The sequence below is a fragment of the Bufo gargarizans genome, chromosome 5 (genome assembly GCF_014858855.1).
Source record: "Bufo gargarizans isolate SCDJY-AF-19 chromosome 5, ASM1485885v1, whole genome shotgun sequence".
In the NCBI taxonomy this organism is placed as follows: Eukaryota; Metazoa; Chordata; class Amphibia; order Anura; family Bufonidae; genus Bufo; species Bufo gargarizans.
The window spans coordinates 240,479,178-240,507,004 of NC_058084.1; the positions used below are offsets into that span (position 1 = coordinate 240,479,178).

The 27,827-nt window shown below is 43.3% G+C and overlaps 1 protein-coding gene across 2 annotated transcripts in view; it reads left to right on the forward strand.

Moving 5' to 3' along the window:
• SLC12A7 (solute carrier family 12 member 7) overlaps positions 1-27,827 on the forward strand; it is a 377,772-nt gene that overhangs the window by 85,050 nt on the left and 264,895 nt on the right. Inside the window, exon 1 of one of the 2 annotated variants that reach the window (XM_044293096.1) lies at positions 27,490-27,819. The exons of the other annotated variant lie outside the window; for it this stretch is intronic. Within the exon in view, the coding sequence (XP_044149031.1) occupies positions 27,711-27,819 (109 nt within the window). The 5' untranslated portion in view covers positions 27,490-27,710. Of the gene's footprint in view, positions 1-27,489; positions 27,820-27,827 lie in introns of those variants that run through there. 2 annotated transcript variants of the gene reach the window in all.

A 27,827-nucleotide genomic window follows, 5' to 3' on the forward strand; every position in this document is an offset into this window, starting at 1 on the left:
ATTCTTAGACCTTTGTGTGGAGCCGTTTCATTAAAAAACTAACTTTTATTCCTATGCAAATGAGCCTCTAGGTGCTATGGGGGCGTCTTTTCAGCACCTAGAGGCTCGGTCTACTCACACTGTATGCCCGCCCATCTCGTCTTGAATGCCTGCCTCCATCACAGCCATCGGACGAATTCACGCGCCTGCGCCGTTCACTTCTGTCTTCGGCACAGGCGCAGTGAGTGAAGGCCGCTCTCCTGATGCCGCCTTTCTCACTGTGACATAGTCGGCGCAGGCGCAGTGAGGAATCAGTCACCAGGAGCGTATCATTTACTCACTGCGCCTGCGCGGATGACAGAAGTGAACGGCGCAGGCGCAAGAATTCGTCCGATGGCTGTGATGGAGGCAGGAATTCAAGGCGAGATGGGCGGGCATACAGTGTGAGTAGACCGAGCCTCTAGGTGCTGAAAAGACGCTCCCATAGCACCTAGAGGATCATTTGCATAGAAATAAAAGTTAGTTTTTTAATGAAACGGCTCCACACAAAGGTCTAAGAATTGCATGGTTATGGAGATCAGACACTAGCAGATCGCTAGTGTCTGAAAGCTAATTTGGTCATACTGAAGTGGTAGAAACCCTTTAATTACTTTGCACAGTTTAGTGTCATCTGCAAACGGGGCGTTTGGGTCTTTCCCCCTTTAGCCTGGGTTCTTACTAGCATTTTATTTCCATTCTGCTCTGTTATAGGTGCAGAGCAAAGAAAATAATAGATGACGGATTGGACATAACTGAAAAGAAACTGACTATAATGGGGTCCATCAGGGTTCTGTTAGGGAGTCCAGCATTTCAGCAGATATGCAGATACATTGCAGATGTAGCTGCAGATTAGGGATCGACCGATTATCGGCCGATATTCAGGATTTTGAACACTATCGGTATCGGCATCTATTTTGCCGATATTCCGATAGTGTATGGGGAACACAGATTGCGCTGCTGACAGCGCTCTCCGTGTTCCCCTTAGCAGCACAGGGGAGAAGGAAGCAGTGTCTCCTCCCCCTGTGCTGCTCCTGCCGCTGCCGCCAATGTAAGGACAGGGGACAGGAGGAGGGGAGGAGCTATGGCCACTGATCCACCAATGAAGATTAATCTATCATTCATTCATATACAGGAGGCGGGAGCTGCAGGATCACATAGCCGGCTCCTGGCCTCTATGAGCTGTAGCTGCGATCTGCGGTAGTTAACTCCTCAGGTGCCGCGGATTGCAGCTACTGCTCATAGAGGTCGGGAGCTGGCTATGTGATCCTGCAGCCAGCTCCCGCCTCCTGTATATGAATAAATGTGGGATTAAGCTTCATTGGTGGCGCAGTGCGCCCCCCCAAGCCCCCCAGTATCAGACATTGGTGGCGCAGTGCACCCCCCCCCCAGTGGTGGCGCATAGGGCCCCCCCCCACCCCAGTCGCAGTGCGCCCCCCCCCCCCCCCCCCACAGGATTCCCTCTCCCTTGCTCCTCCGATCGGAGCCCCAGCAGTGTAATGCTGGGGCTCCGATCGGTTACCATGGCAGCCAGGACGCTATTGAAGCCCTGGCTGCCATGATAAGCTCCATGCTGCTGTGTGCACAAAGCACACAGCAGCAGGGACAGTGTGAGCTCCTATTCACCCTGATAGATCTCTATCAGGGTGAATAGGACAAGGGTTCTAGTCCCTAAGGGGGCTAAAAGTTAGTTAAAAAAAAAAAAAAGTTACAAAAAAATAATAAAAACACCAAAATATTAAATATAAATGAAAAAGAAAGGTTTACAAAAAAAAAATACACATTAACAATAAACATTAATTTTCAGCAGATTTGTGGGAATTTTTTATTTTTTTTTCAAAAATGAAAATTCCCAGAATATCGGTATAAATTATCGGCTATCGGCCTGAAAGTTCACAAATTATCGGTATCGGCCCTAAAAAATCAATATCGGTCGATCCCTACTGCAGATATATAAATATGCATACATAGAAACCCCAGTGTTAAAGGTAAATATAACCCCCTATCCTGACATTAGTCACTAGTTGCTAATGCTAACGCATTAGGGGCTAAGCATGCATTAGTTTTGTTTTTGTTTTCTTTTTTTTTACTCTTTGCTTTCAAGAATTCATACATTTTTTAATTTTTTTATTTTATTCATTATATGTGATCTATCTGTGTCACGTTCCGGAGGCCCAAGGCAGACCTCCATGACGTCAGAGAACCAGGACACGGAAACACAGACCAGCAGCAACACATTGCAAGAGCTGCATCCAGACATACAGATGTATGCACAGGCGCACTACACGGAACAGCATGTGTGGACTCACTGTGCCACTACTCTAGAGGGGCATAACTAAGCAATTTCCTGGTATTCACTAGAGCTTCAGATGGTGAGGATAGACCTGAGCCAGTAAGGTAGTTGCCAGGGGCTACTCCAGAGAAATCTCCAAGTCAGTGGCAGCTGGTCTAGACAGACCAGAAAGTACCTGAATTAGGTACTGTCAGGAAGCGTAGACAGAAAGGCAGATACTAAACCAGGAGCAACAGAACAAAAAAACGAAACGGAAAACAAGCAGACAGAACAGGCCAGAGAAACACACAGGCAAGGGATTCCTCCCCCGGGGAAGCCAGGGACCCTCTCATGAAGGAAGGACACAGAACAGACAACAAACGGAAGCAGTTAAGCACTGCCAGGCTATTGGATGCAGTTACGCACTGCTAGGCAAACAAGGAACAGACCAGGAACATAACATATTACAGAGCAGGTAGAGACAGTAAAGGACATGGCATAAAACACCAGAACAAAGCAGGTACAGCAGGCATGTCAAACTCGCGGCCCTCCAGCTGTTGCAAAACTACAACTCCCAGCATGCCCGGACAGCCTACAGGTATCAGCCTACAGCAGGGCATTGTGGGAGTTGTAGTTTTACAACAGCTGGAGGGCCGCAGTTTGACATGCCTGAGGTACAGACTAACAAAGACCGACAATGCAAAACCAGGTGACACTACGCAGAACCCCCAGGAACAGAAGCGAGGTGCAACACCTAGCGAGACACAAGCAAAACTGGACTGACCTCCAGTCCCCAAATCCCACAGATGGGTAAGGCTGGATAACTTGGAAAGCCCCACCCAGGCACAGATCCACAGGCACAGAACAGGAGAGTTAACCCCAACAGAACACAAGACACACCGGCTACAGCACGGGCTGTTTCCCCTGGCAACCAGCATACAATGAGGCACCGCAGCTAGCACGCCAGAGCACAACCAACCCGTGACGCCACAGACAACCAGGGAAACATCACGGGAAGCGCAAACATCCCGAGACACAACGGACACTGAGAGAGCAACATACACAGGCGAGTTCAAGACACCGCAGCCAGCACACAGCCCCAAGCAACCAGCCTGCACAGGTAACTGCCTGCAGCCAGTATGCAAGAGAGCATGCAGCCAGCCTCACAGACAACTGTCTCAATGAACCGCTGACAAGCTGTAGGAGTCCTTGTTTTATTTTTATTTTTTTCCTTGCAGGAATAGACTTGTCTTTGGTGCCATTCTGGGTTACATATGGGGCATGTAATAGTGATATATTTTATTACTATCTACAGTGTTCTTGCATGTGTACATTGTACTTAGTAGTGAGGGATTTTCCAAACCAAATTCCGTATCTTAAGGTCCACCTGAGACCAACTGCTATGAACATCTTTGTTTTTGTAGCTCATTACTGTTTAACCCTATCCCAACCCTTGCTATACACGTGCGGTGCAGCCCTAAGTGGTTTCCCGACTCACACTATTCATGTACAGAGCAACAACAAACCAGCCATGTTAGCTAGGGGGATAGGAAGGTGGTACTTCCCCCTTCAGCCTTGATCATTGTGGCCTGTCCAATCGCAGCTCTCTGGCTGTAAAAGCCAGTGATGGGGGCTGCAGATGGGCTCTGATGGTCACACAGGGGACAGCAGTATTAGGCATCCTCTGTAGGTACTGTGAATGACTGGTATCCTATAACAGCCAATATCAGCAAAAGGGGGGCATACAGAATAGGGCAAACCTGTCTACAGATCGCTATTTCAGTTGGTGACTGTGAGCAGTGAGGTTCTGTGCACTTCTGTGCTCTGTCTGCCTGCTTGGGACTTGTTGCACACCATCACTGCGGTCTTCAATATTCCTGTAAGTAAAACATATTTCTGGAACTGCTGCAGTAATTAGTTTAGTAAGTTAGTTTTTTGCTAATGTTCAGATTTTTTTTCACTATTCTTTTTTGTACTACAGTTTTTGCTGCACACACGCACAAAATAACTGCTTGTACCATTTATTACTGCTCAATTTTCAGCTCAGTCTTTTTCAGGAGGGGGGGGGAACAGAACAGTACTTCTACAAGTGATGATTTCCATATTGTACCATAGCAACATTTCCCTAGTGAAATATCCCAACCAACAAAGGGGAGGACCCCCCCAAAAAATGCAGTGTGTTCCAAACTGGGTATACGAAAGGACATCATTTATCACCGCGAAACCTGTCATGAAAAACCTGGTCTCTGCATAAAGGATTGCTTTAAAGTGTACCACTCATTCATGGGTAATTAAAGGGGTTATCACATGATTATTGTAATTTAAAAAAATCTGACCTCTTATAGTAAATGACAATCTCTTTCTAACAAAGCTAGAACCAGCCCTGTACCTCACATGGGTCCAGAGAGCTCCCTATTCATTGCTCTGCTAGACTTATAGTACGCTGGTAGCTCAAGGGGAGCGTCTTTTCTGCTACAGCTCAGGATTCGTGTCTTTTCTGCTGAAGTTCTCTGCCTACCACAGCTCAGGGGACAGGGATGGAACTGAGCATGTGCAGCCATCTCAATGAGCAGGACAAAAAAGTAAGAAAAAGAAAAAACAGCAGGTGGCGCTATAAAGATACATTTTATTGATTAACTCAGTGGCTATACAAACTTTAAAGGGCTTCTGTCACCCCACTAAACGCATTATTATTATTTTTTGTCTACTTATAATCCCTATCCTGCCATATTGCCATACATGACTTCTTCTCTTTCGGCGACGTCATCGGCGTTGGGAGTGCTGAGGAGGCGAGCCTCCTTCTCTCAGAGCGCCTGCGCCAAATCAACACAGGTGCGCGATTTTTGAAATGCTGACAGGGCCGGCCGGAGGAGGAGATCGCGGCTGGCCTTGTCAATCAACACAAGGAGGGGGTGGTTTTCTGCGGCTGCTACCAGCAAGTAGACGCCCTACTTGCTGGTAGAAAGGTAATTATCATATCATAAAAGTAAGTTTTTGGCTAAATCTACTGAATGAAAATTATTAATAACCTAATATATGGCAGGATAGGGATTATAAGTAGACAAAAAAAAATGCGTCTAGTGGGGTTACAGAAGCCCTTTAAAATTACATGCAAATACTAAAGAATTCAGATCCAGGTGCTGGTTTGAAAATTGTAGAATATTTTTTGTGGGACAACCCCTTTCATTTTATCATTTATTTTATCCTATATGCGCCCTATAATTTTACCACCTTAAAACTTGGATATAGTCCGCACAGCTTACATATTCACTTTTCACTGTCCACTACAAATTCATATTTGAGAAACACCTTTTGGTTCAGAATGCTTTCTACACCCCTGGAAAAATTCCTCGAGGGGTGTAGTTTCCAAAATGAGGTTACTTCTTGGATGTTTCCACTTTAGGGGTACCTCAGGGTATCTTAAAAGGTGACAAGGCACCTGAAAACTGTTCTAGTAAAATCTGCCCTCCAAAAGCCAAACGGCTCTTCTTCCCTTCTGAACTCTTTTTTTTGTGCCCATATAGCAGTTTACGACCATGGGGGGGCGGAGCTGGCTGCTGAACTGAGCAGCTGCATGGTGTTTGAGCTCCTGCCATACAAGTGGATTTTTGCACATTAATTGCCTTTATTTGGAAGAATCCAGGCATTATACACCACAGAGGAGAGGTGTTGACACCCAGGCACCTAGCTATTGGCATTTCTGTGGCTGAAATTACAGCTGAAGACACCTTTACTCGCTCTGGGGACTGTATTAGAGCTGAGGCTGGCAAAAGTAGTTCTGGCCGGTGCCGGACCCGACCAGAAGATAACAGCGCTGCTACATTGAGCCTGCAGGGCTCTACAGACCAACAGGAGCTGTTCCGGAGATCTGGGCAACGATCACCCCAGAAGGCACGCTAAAAAAATGTACCTAAATAGGGCCAGTAATTGCCCCATGGCCGCCGAGACTGAAACGGAGACCGAACTTCCGGTTAGATCCTGCCGCGGAGTTGAGAAGGAGAGCCGGGTATCTCACAGCAGCGGAGGGAATCTCTGCGCTACTGACCCACAACTACCATCTCCGGCACCTCTGGTGAAGCTGCCCACTGGTCTTAAGTATATTGACCAGAAGAGATCGGTCACTGGACCCGGTTCTGGTCTGGAGCGGACCCACCAGCATAGTGCTGCCGTCTCTTGAGACATAGCAGAGCCGCCTGCAGCAGAAGAAAACTGCCCAAGTTCCACCAGACCCCCGCAGTGAGTACCGCTGAGAAATTCGGCAGGCATAGTACTTGCATGAGCAATAAACATAGCGGGTCTGCGTCTGCATCTACTGACGCTTGTGAGTTATAGAAGCGCAGTGTAGGAGATTTCTGCCTGATTACCGGAACTGGAGAGCAAGCAGAAGCCTGTAGTAATTGCACTGTATAGACACTGGAGAGCAAGCGGAAACCTGAAGAAATTGCATTGTATAGGAAAGTTCTAGAACAGCCAGCAGTGGATTTTACCAGTGCAGTGCTCTGCAACAGCATATTTTCTGAAATTTACAGGGGAAGTATCCTATTGGCTGAAACTAAATTCACAAGTTACTCTACAACATATAATACTCTGAAAAATCCCAGAAACCTTGCAGACCTTAATTTACAAAATTGGCCACTGGCAACACAGGTCTAAGCAACCCCTCAAATTATTATAACAGGACTATTCACCATGTTTTAAGAGATCCATATGTGGGGGATCTCTCCCAGAGAACCGCTTACTTAAGAAGCCACTTATTAGAACGGTTAACACACAAAGTTGCTGCCAAAGTGTCAGAGATACAACTAGCAACGCATTCCCAGACACTAATAGCCCATCCCGGTTATAACATATTATTCCTCAGGAACAATGGGCAAACCCAGAAACCTACTGGAAGGGGGCAAAGCCAATAGAACCCCAAAAAGATCTTTGAGCACTCCTAGAGCTCAGAAACTCATTCAGACATCAGAGATATATCAACATGAAGCCAACTATGCTTCTGAATCAGAAGAAGACTCTAGCAGGACGATCTTAAAAAACACATTAAAAGCCTTCCCACTATGGAAAATATGAAAGGCTTGTTCAAAGAGATGTTCACTTCCATAAAGAGTGACCTTTCAGAGATCAAATCGAACCTTAAACAGTTAAATGACAGAATTGACTCTGTTGAGGACACTAATGCAAAGCTCTTTACACATGCAGTATACATGGAGGAGAAAATTCTGACACAACAGAATGAGATACATAGCCTGAAGATGCACCTTGACGATTTGGAAAATCGTTCACGGAGGAACAACTTACGCATTAAAGGCATGCCAGAATCTGAGGAAGATTAAAGAAATTTCCTTTGCTCTCACTCAAATATTCCTTCAGTTATTAGGGAAAGAGGAAGGATATAATCTCAGCCTAGAAAGGGCGCACAGAGTCTACCGCCCCAAATCCGCACCAGCTGATGCTCCAAGGGACATACTTTGCTATAATCTCAGCTTTTCAATAAAAGAAGAAATACTCAAAAAAGCAAGGTATGCAAAAAAGATAGAGTACGAAGGTGGTGTAATTACTATATTTCAAGACCTATCAAGGCTCACGTTGGAAAAACGTAGACAGTTGATTCCTCTTACAAGATCCCTGAGAGATAAAAATATAAAATATAGGTGGCTTTACCCCTTTGGTCGCCTGGTCAACAACAACGGAAGACAATTGACCATTCGCACTCCAGAAGACTTAGCCTTCTCTCTGGAAAAACTGGATCTTTCTCATCTCAATATCCCTGAATGGTTACCGGAGGAAGAAACGCAATCACCGCCAAGCCTTCCGTCAATTGCCAAGCTGGACCAGATCTCCACACTGCAATCAAGGAGAAGAGAGGAAGAGGACTTTCAACGCCCAAGAGCTCCCAGAAAGCAAGCCAGAGGATACACTCCTTTCATTTTACTCTCACACTTTCAAAACCCATACGAGAATAGACTTTTTCTTACAAGGCCAAAGAGATATTGGCTCGGTCATAAAAATTTAATATGATGTACGATTACTTTCTGATCATGCTCTGGTTATTCTTCACCTTAAAACAGACCAGTCAGAGCACAATGTCAGTAACTGGGTTCTAAATGAGAGCTTATTGAACAACAATAAGAATGTAAAATGTATTGCCTCTGAACTAGATTTCTTATTCAGGGATAATAAAATAGAAGACACTCCCAGTTCTTTAATCTGGGAAACTCATAAGGCTGTGGTTAGAGGCCTTCTAATTCAGATTGGTGCTAAAGAAAAGAGAGAAAGAAGTAGAGATGTTATTAGACAGAATAAGGAACTTCCCACAAAAATTCACCAGACATCAAATTAGAAACAGAACTTAGGGACCTCAGAGTTAAGGTGAAGAATATACTGGACCATTCTTATCAAAAATATATTTATATGTCTAAATATAGACAATATCTATTTGCTAACAAGTGTGGAAAGGAATTGGCCGTTTTGTGCAAAAAGAACGGGTTAAAAATATAACTAAAATAAAAAATAATGCAAATAAAATGGTGCAGGATCCGAAAGTAATCGCTGACATATTTAAGGAATTTTATGGAAAGCTGTACAATATACACGCTACAGACTCGCAAGATTCAATACGATCCACTCGAAACAAAATGAAAGAATATCTAGAGGAGGTCCAGATACCAAAATTGTCATTGTTACAAAGAGCGAATTTAAATATCCCCTTTTCATCTGATGAAGTCTCTAAAGCCATAAATAACCTCAAAATTGGCAAAAGTCCAGGCCCGGATGGGTTAACAGCCTGCTATTACAAAAAAATTAAAGATACTCTGATTCCACATTTTGCAGTGTACTTTAATTCGATAGGTAGAATGAATAGCCTAAGGGAGGAATCTCTTCTCGCGCACATTGCAGTGCTGCCTAAAGAGGGGAAAGACGTAACAGACTGCACCAATTATAGACCCATTTTGTTATTAAATGTGGACCTGAAGTTATATGCAGCTCTCTTGGCGAACAGAATTAGTCCCTTAGTAGGCTCTTTAGTCGGGGGTGACAAGTTCCGCTTTGTCCCAGACCGTGAGGCCAAAGATAACACAATCAAAGTCCTACATCTAATGAAGTACGCCAAAATAAAAAGGGTGCCGACAGTACTGGTCGCCTCCAATGCGGAAAAAGACTTTGACCGCTTGAATTGGTTTTACTTAAGAGAGGTATTGCAGAAATTGCAGTTCACAGAAGAATTCATTAATAAAATGATGGCCTTATATACAGTTCCAAGCGCCAAAGTAAAAGTGAATGGCACACTCTCAGAGGCATTTTGCATCAAAAATGGAACTAGACAGGGTTGCCCTCTTTCTCCGTTGCTATTGATTCTATCTCTTGAACCCTTTTTTGTTAAAATTAGGGCTAATAAAAACAGTTAAGGAACAACTTAAGGAGTGGGAGGACTTATGGATCTCCTGGTTTGGGAGAATCAACCTTGTCAAAATGTATATTGTGCCTAAAATTCTATACTTGATTCAAACAATACCTATAAATATTCCCAAAGCCTTTTTTAATAAGTACAGGAAGATCATTTCGAAATTCATATGGAAGGGCAAACAGAGCAGGCTCTCATATGATCTTCTAACCCGCCCCAAGGATCGTGGAGGTGTTAACCTTCCTGACATAGAAAAATACTACAAGGCATCATACCTGACCAGGGCCTTTGAATGGTTTATTCAGCCAATCAGGAAGAAATGGGTCATTGCTGAAAAAGATCTAGCTGACTCTAGCTTAACAGCCCTTTTATGGAAATCCACCTCCTGTCAAAATAGACTTAAAAGAATTAAAAACCCACTAACTAAAGATACAATAAGAAAATGGCATGTTTGAACGCATCTCTACATTTTCTCCCAGAGATAATTAGAGAATCCCCAATTATATGCATAATTCCTGAGGATTGGCAATTTTGGATAGATAAGCTTAATAATGACCCATCGGGAGATGACATCCTCTTAAAAGCTTTTTAGCACAAAGGTAGGCCCATCAGCAGGAATGACCTTTAGTAATCGATTTGCTACACCGCACATACCCGACATAGAATATGACAAACTGGCCAATTTGCTTAAAAACTTTGAAACCCCTATCATACCAACTTGCGAGAATGAATGGTGGTACAAATTAATCCAGATAAAAACTCTGACACATATTTTGGAAAAATGCTATAAAATGATAAACTCCTCATTACATGAACCAGGGTTCTGCTCTAAATGGAACAAAGAACTACAATATAAACTAAGAGTCACAAACTATTCGTTATCCAAAACACCTTTTCCAACTCTCCGGCATACAATTATCAGGAGTTACAATACAAAATCACAACACGATGGTACAAGACTCCGGTATTACTCCATAGGTACAATCAAGAGATACCTGATACATGCTGGACATGCGGACAAGGTGTTGGGAATTATGAGCATGTCTGGTTTTCTTGTACATTGCTTTCCTGGGAGGGTATTAGCAAAATTATTAACAAAATAATGCTTTGAGGTCAAATTGTCCACAAACATAGTCCTTTTCAATATATACAATTCTCAGCAGCATTGTGTGAAATCTGACTTATGTTCGTTTATTTTGAACGCTGCAAAGTTATTGATCCCGAGAAGATGGCTCCAAAAAAATTCACCTGCTTTAGGGGAATGGTATACTGAGTTCAGTAAGATTTGCGATTTCGAAAAGAAAGATGGTTCACGGTTCATAACCCGGAAAAATTCTCCAAGATCTGGAAGAAATGGCTACAAGCAATAGAGAATGACGTCATTTACCCTCTTCTATAATGTATGGGGACTTTATTACTCATTGTGCAGAATATGGACAACCACTTTGATCTGCTAGTGTTCACCTACCCTTCCCTCCCTTTTTTTCTCTTTTCTCCCCTACCATCCATCCATCCCTTTCATGATATATTTAATTTGTTCTTCAAATTATTTGTTCAAATGACCTATACCTGTGTATACTTTGATATGTTAATTTATTTGTTACAGGAATGGAATGATGTAATTCCAATATTGTCTAATATGCTTTGGAGTATATGATTTTTCTTTTTCTCTTTGTGTAAAAATGAGAATTTGAATGCTTTAAAAAAACTATTAAACTCATAATTTACACAGTTTACGACCATATATGGGGTGTTGCTATATTCAGGAGAAACAAATTTTAGGGTGATTTTATCCTGTTACCCCTTATGAAAAATTTGAGCTTAAAATTACATTTTATTGTAAAAAATAAAAATTTTCATTTCCTCAGCCAAGTGTTTCTAAATTCCTAGAGGGGTGTAGTTTCCAAAATTACTTATTTGGTGTTTCTGCTGTAGGGGTACATCAGGGTCTCTTCAAATGCAACATAGCACCTAAAAACCATTCTAGCAAAATCTGACGTACAGTGGAGGAAATAATTATTTGACCCCTCACTGATTTTGTAAGTTTGTCCAATGACAAAGAAATGAAAAGTCTCAGAACAGTATAATTTCAATGGTAGGTTTATTGTAACAGTGGCAGATAGCACATCAAAAGGAAAATCGAAAAAATAACTTTAAATAAAAGATAGCAACTGATTTGCATTTCATTGAGTGAAATAAGTATTTGAACCCTCTAACAAAAAAAGACTTAATACTTGGTGGAAAAACCCTTGTTTGCAAGCACAGAGGTCAAACGTTTCTTGTAATTGATGACCAAGTTTGCGCGCATTTTAGGAGGAATGTTGGTCCACTCCTCTTTGCAGATCATCTCTAAATCCCTAAGGTTTCGAGGCTGTCTCTGTGCAACTCTGAGCTTGAGCTCCCTCCATAGGTTTTCGATTGGATTAAGGTCCGGAGACTGACTAGGCCACTCCATGACCTTAATGTGCTTCTTCTTGAGCCACTCCTTTGTTGCCTTTGCTGTATGTTTTGGGTCATTGTCGTGCTGGAACACCCATCCACGACCCATTTTCAGTTTCCTGGCAGAGGGAAGGAGGTTGTCGCTCAGGATTTCACGATACATGGCTCCGTCCATTTTCCCGTTTATGCGAATAAGTTGTCCTGTGCCCTTAGCAGAAAAACACCCCCAAAGCAAAATGTTTCCACCCCCATGCTTGACGGTGGGGATGGTGTTTTGGGGGTCATAGGCAGCATTTTTCTTCCTCCAAACACAGCGAGTTGAGTTAATGCCAAAGAGCTCTATTTTGGTCTCATCAGACCACAGCACCTTCTCCCAGTCACTCTCTGAATCATTCAGGTGTTCATTGGCAAACTTCAGACGGGCCTGCACATGTGCCTTCCTGAGCAGGGGGACCTTGCGAGCCCTGCAGGATTTTAATCCATTGCGGTGTAATGTGTTTCCAATGGTTTTCTTGGTGACTGTGGTCCCTGCTAATTTGAGGTCATTAACTAACTCCTCCCGTGTAGTTCTAGGATGCTTTTTCACCTTTCTCAGAACCATTGACACCCCACGAGGTGAGATCTTGCGTGGAGCCCCAGAGCGAGGTCGATTGATGGTCATTTTGTGCTCCTTCCATTTTCGAACAATCGCACCAACAGTTGTCACCTTCTCTCCCAGCTTCTTGCTAATGGTTTTGTAGCCCATTCCAGCCTTGTGCAGGTCTACAATTTTGTCTCTGACATCCTTGGACAGCTCTTTGGTCTTTCCCATGTTGGAGAGTTTGGAGTCTGCTTGATTGATTCTGTGGACAGGTGTCTTTTATACAGGTGACTAGTTAAGACAGGTGTCCTTAATGAGGGTGACTAATTGAGTAGAAGTGTCTAACCACTCTGTGGGAGCCAGAACTCTTAATGGTTGGTAGGGGTTCAAATACTTATTTCACTCAATGAAATGCAAATCAGTTGCTATCTTTTATTTAAAGTTATTTTTTCGATTTTCCTTTTTGATGTGCTATCTGCCACTGTTACAATAAACCTACCATTGAAATGATACTGTTCTGAGACTTTTCATTTCTTTGTCATTGGACAAACTTACAAAATCAGTGAGGGGTCAAATAATTATTTCCTCCACTGTAGATATGTCTTGTCTTCCCTGTGTGCCCATACAGCAGTTTAGAACTACATATGGGGTGTTTCTGTAAACTGCAGATTCTGGGTAAGGTATCATACACTTGACTGTATGTTTGGTCCGTATCCGATCCACATTTGTTGGGGTTTGCACGCTGACCGATTCATTTATATGGGGCCGCAAAATGAAACAAGACTGCACACTGATGTCATGAGGGGGATAGTTTCTAAAATGCGGCAATTTATAGGTGGTTTCTATTGTGTACAAAATGAACAGAACATAAGACAAACATATGGTGAATGTTAAATATCAATTTTATAAGGTAGCACTGTCTTAAAAGCAGAGCAATTCAAATTTAGAAAATAGCAAATCTTTCCACATTTTCTGTAAATTTGGGATTTTGTTTTTATAAATAAAGGTAAAACACTGACTCAAATGCATCACTAATATAAAGTATCTCACAATAAACAAACTTGACCCTATCTGGGAAGGGTTTCTATAAATAATCCAAATAAAGCCTGTTTAGGCTAATAACCTCACTTGTCCCAGATATGTTAACTATAGATCTGGGTGTCTTGATGGTTCCGAGATTATTGGTCACCAGATTTACAAACATCTCGAATATCTGGGACAAGTGAGGTTATTAGCCTAAACAGGCTTTATTTTGGTGCTTTAATGTGAAGTATGAGGTGTCAGAATTGCAAAATTAGGCTGGGTCTGGAAGGGGTTAATAATACATCACTACATTCAGATTATAGCTTCCAAATATGCTAAGTTGCTAACTTTGTGAGGGTTGTATGTAAACATAGACTATGCTGGGATTCACAAATGTAGGGCAGTCAACAGTTTGAGGTTCATCCCAACATGAAAGCCATCTCCAGCTGCAGATTGAGTTGAAGTACACTAGAACAGATGGACTGCATGTGTGTGGTTTCTCTGCAATGTTCATGATGCTTTGTGATAGGCCAGCTTCTCTAAGAAGGTGTTACTACTGTATTCGTCATAGGCTACAAATGCAGTAATATACAGAGTTATCCACGTTTATTGCATATTATTGGTTGTTTTTGATTACCATTTATGAGGACAATATCTTTGGATCAACACTGCATAATAATGGGTTGGAACTAGATGCGCAGATGTGTTTTTTTTGTTTTTTACTATGCAGGCAGAATACAAGAAATATAAAATTTGAATCTTTTACTCTTTTGTGATCATATTCTAACACCACCAGAAAACTATACTTAAATGGGGTTTGTCCACTTTATAAAATTAGCCCCTATCCACAGGATAACGGGGCAAGTATCTGATCAGTGGGGGTCCGACTGCTGGGACCCCCATAGATCTTGAGAACGGGGACCCAGTGTCCCTATATGTCACTCCATACACTCTCTATGGGACAGCCAGAAGTAAACGAGTGATGTACTTAGGCAGTCCTATAGACAGTGAATGGTGTCAGCGAGTATGCTCGACCTGCTGCTCCTTTTAATGAATAGTTGCTATTATATTTTTAACTGGTAGTTTTGGGGACTATAAACAGACATTTGATGCCAACTACAGCTAAGGTTTAGAGCTGTTCCCACACCGACGCTCTCATAACTCATATGGAACTACTCTGCATTCTACAAATAAAACTATTTAAAGACAGATGTCTATTCTTGATATCATAAAAAGTGCATTTCACTTAAGGATGTTGCCAGAACATTGTTTTTAAAGATCATTCCTTAAAATGTTATATAGTGAGAATCTGCAGCGTTAATAAAAACATCTATTTAATACACACAAGACATTTTGGTACCCTTCAGCTAAAGAAAGAAAAACCCACAATGGTTGGATTGTGGTTCAACAGAATCTCTTATATACAGTGGTCTCTCAAGATACAACATTAATTGGTTCCAGGAGGACCATTGTATGTTCAAACCATTGTAAGTTGAGTAATAGTTTCTAAAGCCCCAAAATGTCCTCCAAGATGAGAGAAAATGAAGATTTAAGAAAAATAAGACAATTAAGACAGATAAAACAAGTCCTTACATATAACAGTCAGGATTAGCGATAACTAGCAACTAATACAGCTATTTTACAAGAGAAGTGGCCTTGATTGGTTGGATCTGAGTCTGAGGGATTGTACAGGTCCTTCTAAAAAAATTAGCATATTGTGATAAAGTTCATTATTTTCTGTAATGTACTGATAAACATTAGACTTTCATATATTTTAGATTCATTACACACCAACTGAAGTAGTTCAAGCCTTTTATTGTTTTAATATTGATGATTTTGGCATACAGCTCATGAAAACCCAAAATTCCTATCTAAAAAAATTAGCATGTCATGAAAAGGTTCTCTAAATGAGCTATTAACCTAATCATCTGAATCAACTAATTAACTCTAAACACCTGCAAAAGATTCCTGAGGCTTTTAAAAACTCCCAGCCTGGTTCATTACTCAAAACCGCAATCATGGGTAAGACTGCCGACCTGACTGCTGTCCAGAAGGCCATCATTGACACCCTCAAGCAAGAGGGTGAGACACAAAGAAATTTCTGAACGAATAGGCTGTATCAAGGCACCTCAATGGGAAGTCTGTGGGAAGGAAAAAGTGTGGCCGAAAACGCTGCACAATGAGAAGAGGTGACCGGACCCTGAGGAAGATTGTGGAGAAGGACCGATTCCAGACCTTGGGGGACCTGTGGAAGCAGTGGACTGAGTCTGGAGTAGAAACATCCAGAGCCACCGTGTACAGGCGTTTGCAGGAAATGGGCTACAGGTGCCGCATTCCCCAGGTCAAGCCACTTTTGAACCAGAAACAGCGGCAGAAGCGCCTGATCTGGGCTACAGAGAAGCAGCACTAGACTGTTGCTCAGTGGTCCAAAGTACTTTTTTCGGGTGAAAGCTAATTTTGCATGTCATTCGGAAATCAAGGTGCCAGAGTCTGGAGGAAGACTGGGGAGAGGGAAATGCCAAAATGCCTGAAGTCCAGTGTCAAGTACCCACAGTCATTGATGGTCTGGGGTGCCATGTCAGCTGCTGGTGTTGGTCCACTGTGTTTTATCAAGGGCGGGGTCAATGCAGCTAGCTATCAGGAGATTTTGGAGCACTTCATGCGTCCATCTGCTGAAAAGCTTTATGGAGATGATTTCATTTTTCAGCACGACCTGGCACCTGCTCACAGTGCCAAAACCACTGGTAAATGGTTTACTGACCATGGTATTACTGTGCTCAATTGGCCTGCCAACTCTCCTGACCTGAACCCCATAGAGAATCTGTGGGATATTGGGAAGAGAAAGTTGAGAGACGCAAGACCCAACACTCTGGATGAGCTTAAGGCCGCTATCGAAGCAACCTGGGCCTCCATAACACCTCAGCAGTGCCACAGGCTGATTGCCTCCATGCCACGCCGCATTGAAGCAGTCATTTCTGCAAAAGGATTCCCGACCAAGTATTGAGTGCATAACTGAACATAATTATTTGAAGGTTGACTTTTTTTGTATTAAAAACACTTTTCTTTTATTGGTCGGATTAAATATGCTAATTTTTTGAGATAGGAAATTTGGGTTTTCATGAGCTGTATGCCAAAATCATCAATATTAAAACAATAAAAGGCTTGAACTACTTCAGTTGGTGTGTAATGAATCTAAAATATATGAAAGTCTAATGTTTATCAGTACATTACAGAAAATAATGAACTTTATCACAATATGCTAATTTTTTTAGAAGGACCTATATGTTGAGTCTAGTTTCAACTTACGATGTCCCAGAAAAGACTATTGCATGTTGAAAGAGGACCTTTCATCTGTATTACTTATAGGAGCTAAATACCTGTACTTGTGCTGATGCTGGCATTTTTTTTTTTTTTTTTACGTCGCTCCTACGCCACGCTGCGCCCTCCTGAAGTTTTTGCGCTCAGTATGCTAATACTGAGCATCGGTACAGGGAGGAGTAGACGCCAGGTTTTTCCTCCCTGGCTGTGACGCTCTCCAATGTGATTGCATCGTGGCACAGCCAGGGAGAAGGAGACGCCCATTGAGAAACCCTGGTGTCTCCTCCTCCCTGTTCCGATGCCCAGTATTTACATAATGAGCGCAAGAACTTCAGGCGGGTGCAGCGGGGTAGGGGTGATGATTAAAAAACAAAAAACTGGGTGGCAGTATCAGTACAGGTATTTAGCTCCTATAAGTAAATCGGATGAAAGGTCCTCTTGAAAATATTGTATCCTTAGGTCATTGTATCTTGAGGGATCACTTTTTATAAAAATGAATTTGTCTGTCTGTTCTTTATGCACGGCCAAATGACTGGACCGATCTGCACCAAATTTGGCATATAGGTACATCAGGTGTCCGGGAAGGTTTTAGACCTCTCAAAAGCCTAGAGAGTTCTCAACTCTCTAGGCTGTACCATTCCTGAGATATTCCCAAAAATGCTAATATGGCGCCATCACATGTCCTGCATTAGCCAATAGGTCTTTCACTCATATCCCAACTGCTATACACACGGTCACATGACCCTTATCAGCCAATTGAAGCTTGCAGGTCCTCCAGTCTCAACATACACAGTTTTACACCAGGTTTCCATAACAACCAAGCCATTTTTCTTCACTGCTGTAGGTCACCTTTAAAGGGGCAGAGCGCTGTGGATGACACTGTTAGGGAGCAAAGTGCTGTGGAGGTCACAGTTAAGGGGGGGGGGTGGCTGCTGTGGAGGTCAGTGTTAAGGGGTGGGGTGCTGTACAGGTCACTGTTAAAGAGGCGAGGAGTTGTGGAGGTCGCATGGAAACGGAGCTCTGTGAAAGTCACTGTTAAGGGGGCACTTCTGTATTGTAATGCATTGGCTGTAAGTATATTACCAGGGGGCTGGATCTCACAGGATCTCCCGGACGGCAGCCACGATACCTAAGGAAGGCATCGGGCTGCCTTCTCTGCCATGGGGTCCCCATGGACACAGACACCCGTGAGGATACAGCATGTGCCGCGTTCAGCTCTGACCGCGGCCGTGCAAGGGTTAATGCGTCAGCATCTGTTTCACCAATGCCGGCATATACAGCAGGGGTCCGGCTATCAGTGACAGACTGCCTCTGATCAGGCGGTGTGGAGCTCCTGCACCCGCCCGATCAGTGTGCCATACCTGTACTGCGTTGGGATTTCTGCGCCGTACATGTATGGCGCTGGTATCCTAAGGCCCCTTTTACACGGGCAAGAATTCCGCACGGGAGGTGAACGCATTGCACTTGCACTGAATCCAGACCCATTCACTTCAATGGGGCTGTGCACATGAGCAGTGATTTTTCACGCATCACTTGTGCGTTGCGTGAAAATCGCAGCAAGCTCTATATTGTGTGTTTTTCACGCAACGCAGGCCTCATAGAAGTGAATGGGGCTGCGTGAAAATCGCAAGCAAGTGCAGATGCGTTGTGATTTTCACGTATGGTTGCTAGGTGACGATCGGGATGGGGACCCGATCTTTATTATTTTCCCTTTATAACATGGTTAGAAGGGAAAATAATAGAATTCTTAATACAGAATGCTAAGTAAATTAGGGATGGAGGGGTTAAATTTTTTTTTTTTATAATTATACTTGCCTCATCCACAGTACCTGGTAGAAAAGGACCTTTGGTGACGTCACTGCGCTCATCACATGTTGATGGATCATGTGATGAGCGCAGTGACGTCACCAAAGGTCCTTTTCTCCCAGATCCTGAAAGAAGAAGAATGAAGACAAGCCTGGCTGCGCGAACAAGTGGATGAGGTGAGTTTTAATTTATATTTTTTAACCCCTCCATCCCTAATTTACTTAGCCATCTGTATTAAGAATTCTATTATTTTCCCTTATAATCATGTTATAAGGGAAAATATTAAAATCTACAGAATACCTAACCCAGTGAAGATGTTTGGGTCTGGGTATCACATTCAGTTTTTTCTCACGCGGGAAAAAACTAAACTAAAAATAAAGCAACGCAATCGCATACAAAACTCACCCCACTTGCAGGCAAAATCACACGATTTTCACGCGACTCACCTGCATCCTATCAGGCCCTCGCACGCGACGCCTGTGTGGAAGAGGCCTATGGGTTAAGCAGCTAATAGTGATCTGTGGCCACATTCAGCAGCTCCAAGGCTAATGCGCATTCCCTGGAGCTGTTACATGTAAGTGAATAGGGTGTGAGGCAGTGACAGGCCTAATATATGAGAGAAGATATGTGTCTCCTAGAATGGTGCAGGAAATTTATTATAGGAGATGTATGTTATGGTTTTCTATGTTTTCACCTGAGATATGTCACCAAGGTGCCCTGCCTTGATGGAGTAAAAGCTAGTAGCTAGTGTGTCCACTAGGATAGATATGACACGCTGTTGGTACTTAGTATAGTTGGTATCCGCTAATCTGGGCCTGGCTTTTATTAGGAATAAGCAATGAGCTGGGTGGGTGCTTATTCCCCATGATCCACTCTGGGTTTCGCAGGTGGCCCATATCCACGGTTCGGTTCTCATTTAAGTCAGCAGCAAGAATCAGGGTGTGTCTGTATGAGCGAGAGGCTTACAGATCACAGATGTTTGTGGAGCAACACTGGCCTGAGGATAAGGGAGACCCGAGCCTGTATCACTCTGTTCTGTTGTTATGGACTAACTACCTGATCAGGCTGTACTACATTGTAAGTTGGCTGGAACTATCAAAAAACTGGATTGAAGTGGCTTTGTTTTGTCCCTGCCTTTCTTCAACACTGGGCATAGGAGCTGATGGCATTACAAGGGATACAGAGAAGTGGCCAGTCTGGGAGCTGCCGTGCATACGGAATGAAGGCATGAAAGAAAGCGCAATGTGCAAGTGCAGGTAAACAGTGAATAGAAGGCAGCGCTGATTGATCCATTATTGATGACTTATCCTGAGGATAGGCCATCAATATAAAAAAAAAAAGCGGACAACCCCTTTAATCATCAAATAGAGCTCCTTAATGGCAACCTCTAGTATTGGCTTATGGGAACGGTTTTATTGGTGCTGTGCAGCATTTTCCCATTTTTAAGGGGCTTTTCAGCCAGTAGATATTTTCCAGACCTATCATCAGGATAGTTAATCAATGTCAGATCAGGAAGGGGTGGGGGGCTGACACCAACACCGTGTACTGAACTCCAACCGCTTTAACTGAATACGAGAAGTATTATGTAGCAGGTCCTGTCCTCTTAGGGTCTATTCACACGTCCGTTGTTTCTTTCCTGATCTGTTCCGTTTTTTGCGGAACAGATCTGGACCCATTCATTTTCAATGGGTCCTGAAAAAAAATCGGACAGCACAATGTCTGATATTTTTTCAGGACCCATTGAAAATGAATGGGTCCAGATCTGTTCCGCAAAAAACGGAACAGATCAGGAAAGAAACAACGGACGTGTGAATGGACCCTTAGGCCCCATGCACACGTCCGTGTGCGGGCCGTGGAACCGTGGCCTGGATCCCTCCTGAGAGCAGGAGCGCACGGCGTCACTGGTTGCTATGACGCCGTGCGCCCCCTGCTGCCGGCACAATACAGTAATACACTGGTATAGATCATACCAGTGTATTACTGCATTGCGGCGGCAGCAGGGAGCGCACGGCGTCATAGCAACCAGTGACGCCGTGCGCTCCTGCTCTCAGGAGGGATCCAGGCCGCGGTTCCACGGCCCGCACACGGCTGTGTGCATGGGGCCTTAGGCTGTATTCACACGTCCGCAATGTGTTTTGCGGATACACGGAGACACGGATCCGCAAAACACGGAAAGCGGCAATGTGCTTTCCGCATTTTGCGGACCGCACATTGCCGACATAATAGAATATGCCTGTTCTTGTCCGCAATTGCGGACAAGAATAGGACATGTTCTATTTTTTTGCGGAAACAGAAGCACGGATGCGGAAGTGCGGATCCGCAAATGTGGATGCGGACAGCACATTCCGTCCCCATAGAGAATGAATGGGTCCGCACCCTTTCCGCAAAATTGCGGAAAGGATGCGGACCCATTTTGCGGACGTGTGAATGGAGCCTTATAGAAAAATACTGACGTGTGAATGTAGCCTAAGGGTCCATTCACACGTCCGTTTTTTCTTTCCTGATCTGTTCCGTTTTTTGCGGAACAGATCAGGACCAGATCAGGACCCATTCATTTTCAATGGGTCCTGGAAAAAATCGGACAGCGCAATGTGTGCTGTCCGTTTCCGTTCCGTTCCGCATGTCCGTTTAAATATAAAACATGTCCTATTATGTTCCTGAAAAATCGGATCCTGGTACAATGCAAAGTCAATGGTTCCGCAAAAAACGGAATACATTCGGATGTCATTCCGTATGTCTTCCGTTTTTTGCGGAATCCGTTCCTGGAAACACATAGCAAATTTTTTTTTCATTTTTTTTTCAAAGAAATCCAAACAACTTTATTTGATTATTGAAATGTATACATGCTTCAGTTTTTTGCGGATCCGCAAAAAACGGATGACATACGGAAACATTTTCAGGAACAACGGATCCGCAAAAAACGGACCGAAATTCGGATTATAGAAAAATACTGACGTGTGAATGTAGCCTAATAGTGACTGTTGGACTTCGGTGTTTTTTTTAACTGACATTGGGCTCAGCACTCCTGCTAACATTACAAGGATATTCAGAATTTCAGATACGTTCTTGCACAGATAAGCACAGCCCACCTGGACATATATAGTCAATGGACAGCAGACAAGTTTCCTGCAATCTTGGTGGCATCCCCTTCTATCAAGACTTTATTGATACATCCATATATAGCATATCATTCAGAAGTTTTTTTTTTTTACGTTTTCTAATGTATTCCATGGACATACTATGTGTGTCTCTTTAGTCCTAATATAGTGGTTGTTGCAGTTTAGGTTTGTCATAACCGATTCCCTTTTAGGCTGGAATCACAGATGCCATTGTTTTTTGAGCCGTAACCAAAAGTAGATTAGAAAGGATGGGGAAATATAATAAGGTGGTGGCTCAGGCTGGATGATAAATATGGTACAAGTATAGACACTTTTCTCTAACTTCATTACCATGGTTCAAAATGGCGCATCTTAGGTGCGCTCCCTTTCCAGCAAAGCCCCACCCCTTTCTGCTAACCCCCAGCACCCTTGTTGAGCATGTCGGGGGGGGAGTAGTGTAGAAACATACAGATTTTTGGCAAAGGGACATTAGTAAATCTGTGCCAATGTGCTATGAATTTCTAATGGGTAATCCTGTTTCTGGCCTCTGTAACTCCTAATGGCCTGAACTAATAGAACAGCATTCAATATTCAGGACAAGGATAGTAGACTCCCACCTATCCTGTACACCGACTCCAGTATTTTATCACGCTCCTGCTCCAACAATGGCCAATAGTTTAGTAATACATTTACTGTAGTAAAATAACATCTGGCTTTTTGTCACCATCATGTAGGTAATCGGGCGACTTGGATAAAAGATAATACATGTTTATTGGAATATAGTTTCTTAAAGTCCTTACATTTTCCTGTAAATAAATATTCAATGTACTGTTAATAATTGTAGGAAATCCATAAGTTTGTCCTCAGAAAAAGTTATAAAAGCTTCATATGTATGTCCTGGAAATTTCCAGCCCATTGCTTGTAGTTATGTGTTTGAAACTGCCCACAATACTTTTTTCTTCTGGCTTTGATGATCCAGAAGTGACTCTTCTTCATTCCTTTGTATACCTTTGTGAACTTAAATCCACAAAAAAATCTTTTTTTTTTATTCTTGCCGTATGTACACTGAACAAAAATATAAACGCAACACTTTTGGTTTAGCTCCCATTTTGCATGAGCTGAACTCCCAAAGATCTGAAACATTTTCTACATACACAAAAGACCCATTACTCTCAAATATTGTTCACAAATCTGTTTAAATCTGTGTTAGTGAGCACTTCTCCTTTGCCGATATAATCCATCCCACCTCACAGGTGTGGCATATCAAGGTGCTGATTAGACAGCATGAATATTGCACAGTTGTGCCTTAGACTTCCCACAATAAAAGACAACTCAGAAATGTGCAGTTTGATTAAACGGCACAATGCCACAGATGTTGCAACATTTGAGGGAGCGTGCAATTGGCATGCTGACTGCACATGGACGGGTGCCATTTAAACCCCAGACTTCCGCCAGACATGTAAATGATATTAAAGTGAAGCAGGGAGCCAGCAGCTCCACCCTTAGCTGGCCTGTGCACTCCCCAGCAGATGCAATGCAGTGACGTCATTGTGTCTGCTGAGCAGGAGAGAGCACAGGCATCAGGACTTGTCTCCTATAGAAGCCTAGGAGATCCAGCCCCTTAGGCCTCTTTCACACGACGGTATGCCCTCCGAGATATATGTCCCGGAGCGGCATTGATCGTGCACGCGGAAGCACACAGCATTATAGATGATAATGATTCTGTGGATGCCCGGCCACACGTGGGACTATTGTCCTGCACTCATATGATCATAGCACAATAGTTCCGCGGACGGCCCGAAGTGCACAGCATCATTGTCCTCTATGATGTTGTATGCTCCCGTGCGCACAATCAATGCCGCCCCGGGACATATGGCCCGCTCACGGACCGTAAATCTCGGAGGGCATATGGTCGTGTGCAAGACTCTTTAAGCAGGGTCTCCCAGGCAACACATTACAATATAGATGTATTGTAATGCATTGCAGAGGGGATCAGACCCACAGAAGTTGAAGTCCTACAGCGGGACAAAAAAAAAAATAAAAATTCTGAAAGTGTTTTTCATAATGAAATTTTCAAATAAAAAAAATGAATTTCCCTTTCAAAAAAGAAAAACAGACATATTAGGTCTCGCCGTATCCATAACTACCGGCGTTATAAAAATATTGAATAATCCACCTGTCAGCAATGTTTTTGTCACCTTACATCATAAAAAGTGCAATAGCAAGCGATCAAAAAGTTGTATCTACCCCAAAATAGTACAAGTCACCCCATCCCATAAAAAAGAACCCCTACATAAGACAATCCCCCAAAAAAATATGGCTTTCAGAAAGTATTTTTATTTTTTTTTACTTTCAAAAATGCTTTTATTATATAAAACTGAAATACATTTAAAAAAAGTAGATATATTGGGTATAGCCGCATCCGTAAAGACCTGCTCTATAAAAAAATATCACATGATATACCCCCTAATCGCATTTAAAAAAAACTACTATATGTTCCCAAAAACTGTACTAATAAAAAGTTCAACTCTTCCTGCAAAAAAACAAGCCCCCACAATAGAGGGTCGGTAGAAAAAAATAAAAATAAAAATTATGGCTTTCAGAAAATAAGACTTTATAAAAAAATGCTTTATGTAAAACTGAGACAAAAATAAAATAAAAAATTAAAGTAGAAATTTGATATCATCAAGTCCGTAACAACTTGCTCTATAAAAATAGCACATGATCTAACCTGTCAGGTGAACATTGTAAAAAATAAAAACTGTGCCACAACAGCCAATTTTTGGTTACCTCACAAAATGCGTAATATAGAGCAATAAAAAAATCATATATACCCCAAAATAGTACCAACAAAACTGTTACCTTATCCTGTAGTTTCTAAAATGGGGTCACTTTTGGGGAGTTTCTACCAGTTCAGCCAAATCTTCCCTCCCAAATATGGTATGGTATGGTACTCCTTTCCTTTTGAGCCTGGCAGTATGCCCATACAGCAGTTTACCACCATATGTGGGGTGTTTCTGTAAAAAGCTGAAACAGGGTAATAGATATTGAGTTTTGTTTGGCTGTTACAGGAATAAATGGATTAAAATGAAAAATCTTGCAAAAAAGTGACTTTTTGAAATTTGATCTCCATTTTATGTTAATTCTTATGGAACACCTAAAGGGTTAAAGTTAGTAAAATCAGTTTTGAATAATTTGAGGGTGTCGTTTCTAAAGTCGGGTCATACCATGTAGCTTGTAAGCCCTCACGAGCAGGGCCCTCTCTCCTTCTGTACCAGTTTGTAACTCGTCTTGTTTGATTAATGCAATTGTCTGTATTATGTATGTATACCCCTTTTCATATGTACAAAATGAATGGCGCTTTATTAATAAATAAAAATAATTTTATGGGTAGTTTCTATTATGTAAGCACCTCAAAGTGACTTCATAACTGAACTGCTCCTTAAAAAGTTGGTTTTAGCAATTTTCTTAAGTTTAAGAATTGCTTCTACAATTCTAAACCTTCCAACGTCCTAATTAAAAGACATTTACAAAATGATGCCAACATAAAGTAGACATATGGGAAATGTAAAGTAATAACTATTCACACTTGCGTTCTTTTCTTCCGGCATAGAGTTCCGTCGTTGGGGCTCTATGCCGGAAAAATCCTGATCAGGATTATCCCCATGCATTCTGAATGGAGAGAATTCCGTTCAGGATGCATCAGGATGTCTTCAGTTCAGGAACGGAACGTTTTTTGGCAGGAGAAAATACCGCAGCATGCTGCGCTTTTTGCTCCGGCCAAAAAGCCTGAAGACTTGCCGCAAGGCCGGATCCGGAATTAATGCCCATTGAAAGGCATTAATCCGGATCCGGCCTTAAGCTAAACGTCGTTTCGGCGCATTGCCGGATCCGACGTTTAGCTTTTTCTGAATGGTTACCATGGCTGCCGGGACGCTAAAGTCCTGTTTGCCATGGTAAAGTGTAGTGGGGAGCAGTATACTTACCGTCCGTGCGGCTCCCAGGGCGCTCCAGAGTGACGTCAGGGCGCCCCACGCGCATGGATGACGTGATCACATGGAACGTCATCCATGCGCATGGGGCGCTCTGACGTCATTCTGGAGCGCCCCGGGAGCCGCACGGACTGTAAGTATACCGCTCCCCCGCTCCTACTTTAATAGCGTCCTGGCTGCCATAGTAACACTGAAAGCATTTTGAAGACTGATCTGTCTTCAAATGCTTTCAGTTCACTTGCGTTTTTTCCGGCATGTAAAGTACACGACAGATCCGGACAACGCAAGTGTGAAAGAGCCCTTATGAGGTATCGCTAAGCAGAGAAGTTAGAATTTAGAAAATTAAAATTTAGGACTGTTTTTTACATAAAGGTGAAATATAGCTACTCAAATTTACTGAAGTCATGAAGTACAATGTGTCACAAGAAAATATTCTCAGAATTGCCTGGATAAGTAAACGCATTTCATAGTTATTACCACATAAAATAACACATGGCCTGGCCCTTTAAACTGAAAAATGGCTGTGTCCTCAAGGGGTTAATAAACTAGTCCCATCTTTCAGCAGCTGGCTTTTTTTTTTTTCTTTAACAAAGACCCCAGAATTCAGTAAATGCTCCCAGCATGGCTGTACTGTATGGTTACAGAGACCCCAGCCTACAGTAAATGCCCCCCAGTATGGCTGTACTGTATGGTTACAGAGACCCCAGCCTACAGTAAATGCCCCCCAGTATGGCTGTACTGTATGGTTACAGAGACCCCAGCCTACAGTAAATGCCCCCCAGTATGGCTGTACTGTATGGTTACAGATACCCCAGCCTACAGTAAATGCCCCCCAGTATGGCTGTACTGTATGGCTACAGAGACCCCAGCATGGCTGTACTGTATGGCTACAGGGACCCCAACCTTCAGTAAATGCCCCCAGTATGGCTGTACTGTATGGCTACAGAGACCCCAGCATGGCTGTACTGTATGGCTACAGGGACCCCAACCTTCAGTAAATGCCCCCCAGCATGGCTGTACTGTGTGGCTGCAGAGACCCCAGCAGGGCTGTACTGTGTGGCTGCAGAGACCCCAGCAGGGCTGTACTGTGTGGCTGCAGAGACCCCAGCAGGGCTGTACTGTGTGGCTGCAGAGACCCCAGCAGGGCTGTACTGTGTGGCTGCAGAGACCCCAGCAGGGCTGTACTGTGTGGCTGCAGAGACCCCAGCAGGGCTGTACTGTGTGGCTGCAGAGACCCCAGCAGGGCTGTACTGTACTGTATGGTACTCAGTGCTATGTGGCTAGTAACGTGCTGGTGGACGTGTTCCCGGTGAGTCCTCCCGCCCCTTTAGCGGTGTTCTACACATAATAGCCTTTCCTCGTTCCTGTACGCGGTGAATGGGAGCGTCTTTTTTAAACGTGATTGGCGGCAAACATTTGGCCCCGCCCCCTCCCCAGCAGCGGGGCAGCGATCACCATCACGTGCCAGCTCGCTGTCTGAGATCCGTACCTAGCCCCGCCCACCTAACAACTTCTGATCACAAGTCAGGGGATGATATGCAGTAGTTAAATGAAGGCTGACAAAGGCGGAGAGTAAACCTGGGCGGGGAGGAGAACACCCTCTCATTCTGACCCTCCGCTTCCGAGTTGTCTTCACTCTGCAGCCTCTGTACTACTCGGCCAAGTAACCAACAGAAGGTGACCATTTAGGGCGTCCCTGCAGGACAGGTGTGGGCACACAGCTACGCCCACACGTTTGTCTTCCCCTTTGGCTGGCACAGTCAGGATGCCTACCAACTTTACCGTGGTCCCAGTGGAGCAACAGGAGGATGCTGCGGGCGAGGAGGAGAGGACTGGCGGCGGGGCGAGGCATCAAAGTGAAGAGTCCCTGTTAGGTAAGATG